General features: G+C 61.7%; 1 protein-coding gene across 1 annotated transcript; it reads right to left on the reverse strand.

Moving 5' to 3' along the window:
• Window positions 1-842: 842 nt before the first annotated feature.
• LOC119096355 (inactive peptidyl-prolyl cis-trans isomerase FKBP6) lies at window positions 843-6,467 on the reverse strand (the record flags this gene model as incomplete). The annotated part of the gene is given in 7 exon segments (XM_037219203.1): window positions 843-1,102; window positions 1,447-1,546; window positions 1,950-2,090; window positions 2,921-2,997; window positions 3,863-4,001; window positions 4,966-5,155; window positions 6,350-6,467. Coding segments are annotated over 7 exon segments (1,008 nt in total), but the record flags the coding sequence as incomplete, so codon positions are not given.
• Window positions 6,468-6,580: the final 113 nt, after the last annotated feature.

Genomic DNA, 6,580 nt, shown 5'->3' on the forward strand with positions numbered 1-6,580 from the left:
TCTGTCCAAATGCAGATACATTACAGCGTGCCACCCGGGCAAAGTGCTACACAGATTTCCGCTAGTTTACCTGTCCAGCTGCATGGCAAGCGAAGCATTTCACGACGTGACTATGGTGCTTATGCAAGGGTCTGAATGCATTTGTTAGCGTGCTGTTCGAAGTAGTACATGCATCAGCTGAATACCACCAGGCTCACTCCCATTGCCAGCAAGGCTGACAGCAGGGCCGTTGTTTCCGATTCCGCAAAATCTGTACTCCAATGGGACGTAACTGCAATGGCAAAGCCATTGACGTCTGCGCCGTCCAACCAAACGTTTCAATCGATGACGTCATTACAGAACGGCACGACGACGGCAAACTCATTAACGTGATTACAAGGCGGCTTAAGAATGGCAATCAGTGAGCCACGCATATTGGTACCGACATACTATTCACGCAGTTATTGATATTTTTGGGCGCTTATAGTAGCACACAGTATACTGGCCGAATGAAACTTTCACCAATGACATAGAACATGTATTTCTTTGCACGAGTCACAACGCGCAACATGTGTACTCGCATGCAGGAAGAGCAGGCATCAAACAGAGCGACGCTTTAATTAGCCACTGCCTACCCCGTACGCAGTTGCCTGATACAACACATTCGTGCAGGTCAGTACAAAAGTATACGACTGCAGAGACGTTCGCAACTCACACCTATCCACCGTCCGAGGTAGCGTCACAGCACATCAGGAGAACCTTCTGGAAGTTCGGACCCTTCGCTGAGAGCCTCCCAACCCACCCGAGATGGCGCCCGGCGTACCCCAGCCCTGCAGTGACCCCCCCCCCCCCCCCTTCTCCCCTTTCAGCTCCGCCGCGGCTAGTCTTTGACGACACGCGGCCGGCCGCAGCCGCTGTCGGCGACGAAGCGCAGGCCCAGCTGGCGGCAGCGGACGCAGATGTGCGCCAGCTTGTGGTGGCCGTCCTCCGACTGGTGCAGCGGCAGCGCCAGCTCGCGCCGGCACGGGTCCGCCAGGAACTGGCGCAGCGTGCGCTCGATGTCGTGCTTGAACTCGTCCGACACGCGGATTGTAGTCGGCTCCGGCTTCGGCTCCGGCTCCGGCTGTCGGACCCAACCAGGCCTCAAAGGCGTGCCGAGAGCGAGGGGGGCGGGCGGAGCTCACGTACCGGGCGCTCGCTGGGACAGCGCACCAGCGGGCACACAGGGGCAGGGTACTTACCGCCGGGCGCTGACGAAGGACACGCCGACTAACTCGGCAACCGCAGTTTGCACACACATATGGGTATTAGTAAGGTGTGCTTACAACCTATTTGCTCATCGAACAACCCACGCAGAAGCGATTCAACGGCCAATGTAGAAGTTGCGCAATGTTCCGCACGGTTACACGGGAGTAAATCTTGTTTTCCGGCACAAACCGCGACAACCACGTCCCTTCAGCGACCCACCTGCTCCGTTTTTGATTCGCTGTCGGCGTTGAGCGCTGCTTCCGCGGTGTCGACCTGCTTGTGGGATTGAAATGCACGTTTGGCGAACTCCACCTCTTGCCTGCAATCAGCGAATGAAAGGCATCACGCCCAATCAAGTCGCAACCCCGTGCGTGCCAAAAGCCAGCAGTGATATGTGGCACTGGGAGTACATCTGGCTACAACAAATGCATTTCACAATACACCACATCCCGGGAATCGGCACGAAACTGACGGCTTCAGACGCGCTCGCTCTCTCGCCCTCTTAAACATCTGTCACAGCACGCCTACGACCGCGACTAGATCTGCTACAACGCGCTTCGGCACATACAGACCTTCAAGCAGCATACTGCTGCGAAACATGAGCGCTGTGCGTGATTAAAAAGCCCAGCACACACGTCCGTCTCGCTATACGGCGCGGAGTAGCCAGTCTCGGCCGGCCGCCGGCAGCGGCAACCCCACGGCCGGACATCACCACCACCTACAGTTTGTCGGTCTTCTGCCGCGCGGCCAGCAGCTCGGAGAGGGCGATGACGTCACGGCTGCGCGGCCGCAGCCGCTCGGCCCGCTTCAGCAGGCGCGACGCCTCCTCGTACTCGGGCACGTAGATCATCGCCTTGGCCAGCCTGCAGGCGGAGCGCCGACCGGCGGCAGCGTTAGCGGTGCGGAACACGTGGGTCAGTGGCGCGGAACACGTGGGTCAGTGACGCGGAACACGTGGGTCAGTGACGCGGAACACGTGGGTCAGGTGGCGCGGAACACGTGGGTCAGTGGCGCGGAACACGTGGGTCAGTGACGCGGAACACGTGGGTCAGTGGCGCGGAACACGTGGGTCAGTGACGCGGAACACGTGGGTCAGTGGCGCGGAACACGTGGGTCAGTGGTGCGGAACACGTGGGTCAGTGACGCGGAACACGTGGGTCAGGAGCGTGGAACACGTGGTCGAGGCGCAGAACGCCTGGATCAGGGACGCGTAAAGAGTAGGCCACGGGGTTTAGCACATGGCCCAGGGGCACGAAACACGTGGGTACGAACCTGAGTCCAAATGCGCGTAACACGGCGATCAGGGGTGTGGAACAAGGCATGACGGCCAGGGATACGAACGCGCTCGCCACGGACACCGACGAGGCCAAAGGGCATGGAAGGGCGCACGACAGAGGGCGACGGCACACGCCCTCTCGATAGACGGCAGCCGCAAACACGGGCGAAGACAGCTGCGATAAAAAGCGCACCGATCCCTTTCATCACACTAAGGCGGCCGACATCACCAGCTTAAGCGGTGAGCTTCGGACCGCCCGGCAGCGGCCCGCTATTCGCGCGAGCACATCTACCCATCAGAGCACAGCTAGACCGAACACCACCCGGCCGGGCGCGGCCAGACGGCGACGGCGCGTGGCCAGACGGCGCCGGCGCCGGCGAGCGGGCGGCGGCAGTAGGACTAGGGTGGAGTCCTCACCGCGTGTAGAGCTTCTGCCGCATGTCCGGGTCGGCGCAGTCCTCGTAGTGCAGCGCCTGGCGACCCTGCAGGGCAGCCTGCCGGCCCGAGCCCGGTCAGACCCGGCCGCGACCCGCCCGGCCGGCCGGTCGATGGCAGACGCAGAGCGCGCCGGTGGCTTATGAGCGATGGCCCGGTTTAGGGCGGCCTTCGGCGTGCTGACGCTGGGGCCGCGCCAGGAGCGAGCCTCTCCGGCCCGCGGCACGGTCCACCGCACACCCCGTCTCAAGGCTTTAGGGGCTGGCAAACAGCCGACCATTTTCAGAAACTTTCCCCCCGACGTCCCCGGCCGGCCGAGAACGGCTGATGACCAATCGACAGAGGCAGAGCTATGACGCAATATCGCCAGGGCCATATGGGCATCGTAAACCAAAAAGGTGAAGGATTCGGATCATTTCGACTGATGGACGGTTGGGACACATTTGATGGTTTCATTTGGGGCCAATGGCATTACAGGCCGAGGGTGGATTAGTTCGTCTCGATCAATAGAAGCGAATCGACACGATTCTTCAATCAAAGGAAGCAGACGCACGATTTATCGCCTTAGTGTAAAGGCTCGGTAAGAAAAGAACAGAATTTACTACCAACAACCACACACATTGTACATGGCATGTACCTTGATCACAACAGTGACTTGAACGCGCAAATGAACGCGTACCCTGAATGACGTGCGCATTAACATGGCAAAAAATGTCATGACATGAACATGACAAACGCGTACATGAACATTCGACCACCGCGCACATGAACGCGTACCGTCTCCTTGGATATATACTCTTAACCCGGGTGAACGACATACATACTCCTAACCCGGGTGAAGGACAAGTTCGTCCGACAGACGTTCCGTGTACATCCCATGACAAGCACCATGGCCGTCCACAAACCGCTGCACGGGCTTCTCACCTCCTTCCACCGGGCCAGCTGGAGGAGGGCTTGCGTCCGGTTGGACATCACCTTGAAGATGATGTGCTTGGCCTCTTGGTGCTCCTCCTCGTTCTTGAAGGACATGTTCGAGAGAAATACGCGGGTGGCGTCCTTGTAGCTGAAACACGGCAGCGGCCGATTTAAATCGAACTACATCGGACACATCAGCCGATTAGTTTTGCCACGGCGAAGCCGGCACACAGCTGACACAATGGGTCTAATCGTGTCGGCCACTGCCGTCAGCACGCTTCGAAGAAACGGTGGGGGAGGGCGGGGGGGGGGGCTGAGAACGTCCGAGGACGCCGTAGCCCCACGCCCGGGGGCATAACTGCCCACGCCCCTTCACGCCACGCCCAGGCCCAGGCCCAGGGCCCACGCCCCTTCAGAGGTCAGTGTCGTCAACCGATGGGCTGGGAGAGGGGTGCTACTGCTTTGGAGTCGGCATCGCCCCCACGGCGACGCACCGCTCTGTGAGTTGGACGACATAGTTGTACTGTGCTCCATTTGTGAGATGGCCGCCGCTGTCCCGCACGATGAAGACGCATAGCGCTTGAGATGTTGTTGGCCTCGTATGATGGTCAAGCCATATGGTTTCAATGAACCTGGCGCATCGTCTTACCGCAAAGTCTCAGCATATGTTATCATTCGTTATTATATTTAGCACACGACGCATGCAATCTGGATCATCTGGTTCGGGTATCGTCATGAGATCCCCAAATACGCCCCCCGCCCGCCCAGGGGAGGGCGGGGGGAGGGGAGCGATACTTGTAACCCCCGTTCTCCGTATGCCTCCGAGCCTCGTTTCTTATCAAGGAGCCGAGTAGAAGAGCGCGAATCACAAACATCAAAGCTTCAGCGCTTCGATTCCGCACAAAAGCCACGTGATTGAACAAAAAAGGTTTAGCTACGATAGCTAATTTTGTACGCCGGATTTCACCCTTCCGTCTGGGCCGCCTCCTCACCGGCCCCACTCACGCCAATTGTGGGCTAATTATACGTCACTGACACGCGACGCAGCGCTGGAGAAGGGAGAGGGAGAGGGAGTGGGGCTGGAACTGGGACAGCAGGACGCTTCCCCTCACCTGCGGGCAGCCTTGTGGTACTCTCGGCGCGAGTAGAGCTCGTTGCCCTTCACATGGTGGCAACGAATGGCCTTGATCCGCATCTGAAAGGAGGACCTCTTCTGCTCCTCCTCGGTCAGATCATCGAACTCGTCAGCGTCAGTCGAGTCGGTGAACGAAACCACGGTGACCTCGAACAGGGCTTCCATGTCTGGCGGTCACACGACGACATCCTTAGGTCACGGCCCGCACAGGTCACGACCCGCACAGGACACGGGCTGCGCAGGTCACGGCCCGCACAGGTCACGGCCCGCACAGGTCACGGCCCACACAGGTCACAACCCGCACAGGTCACGGCCCGCACTGGTCACGGCCCGCACAGGTCACGGCCCGCACAGGTCACGACCCGCACAGGTCACGGCCCGCACAGGTCACAGCCGCACAGGTCACGGGCCGCACAGGTCACGGCCCGCACAGGTCACGGCCCGCACAGGTCACGGCCTGTACAGGTCACGACCCGCACAGGTCACGGCCCGCACAGGTCACGGCCCGCACAGGTCACGGGCCGCACAGGTCACGGCCCGCACTGGTCACGGCCTGTACAGGTCACGACCCGCACGGGTCACGACCCGCACAGGTCACGGCCCGCACAGGTCACGGCCCGCACAGGTCACGGCCCGCACAGGTCACGGCCTGCACAGGTCACGGCCCGCACAGGTCACAGGCCGCACAGGTCACGGACCGCACAGGTCACGGACCGCACAGGTCACGGCCCGCCGAGGTCACGGCCCGCACAGGTCACGACCCGCGCAGGTCACGGCCCGCACAGGTCACAGGCCGAACAGGTCACGGACCGCTCAGGTCACGGGGCGCGCAGGTCACGGCCCGCACAGGTCACGGCCCGCGCAGGTCACAGCCCGCACAGGTCAAGGTTCGCAAAGGTCACGGGCTGCGCAGGTAACGATCCGCTCAGGTCACGGCCCGCACAAGTCATAGCCCGCACAGGTCACGGACCGCACAGGTCACGGGCTCCGGCGGCCGCTCTCAGCAGCTTACACCCGACCCGGGGCGCTCCAGGCGTCCAGCCGGGTCCCGTGGTGCAACACCAGAGCCCCTCAGCTCGGGCGACAGGTCACGCCGCACGCGGCTGGCGTCAGCTGACAGCCGCGACTAAACAACGCGAAAAGACGTCCAGGGCTGTCCATCGACAGCCCACACCGGCGGGGGGATACCGGGACATGTGCTTTGGCCGCCGGAGCAGCCTCCCCTCCCCCTCCCCCTCCCGGCGTTCCAGTGTCACCGCCACCGGCCGAGCCGCCGTAGCCGCGCCGGGGACCCGGCTGACAGGAAGCGCCACCGGCCGAGGCGGGGGGCGCCACCGGCCGAGGCGGGCGCGTCCACTGACCTCCCGGGATGCGCGGGCCGCAGCCCATCTTGCCAAAGGCGTAGTCGGGGCTGACCAGGGCCAGGGCCGTCTCGCCCTTCTTCATGGACAGCAGCACCTGGTTGAGGCCTGGCAACAGCTGAGGGCGAGTCGTTGGCGTCACAAGACCACCTGGTCACCAGTCACAGCGCAGGTCAGTGTCGGCGTCACAGGACCACCCTGCCACCGGTCACAGCACAGGTCAGCGTCGGT

Source organism: Pollicipes pollicipes, unplaced genomic scaffold, assembly GCF_011947565.3.
Source record: "Pollicipes pollicipes isolate AB1234 unplaced genomic scaffold, Ppol_2.1 Scaffold_4295;HRSCAF=5057_pilon_pilon_pilon, whole genome shotgun sequence".
NCBI lineage: Eukaryota > Metazoa > Arthropoda > Thecostraca > Pollicipedomorpha > Pollicipedidae > Pollicipes > Pollicipes pollicipes.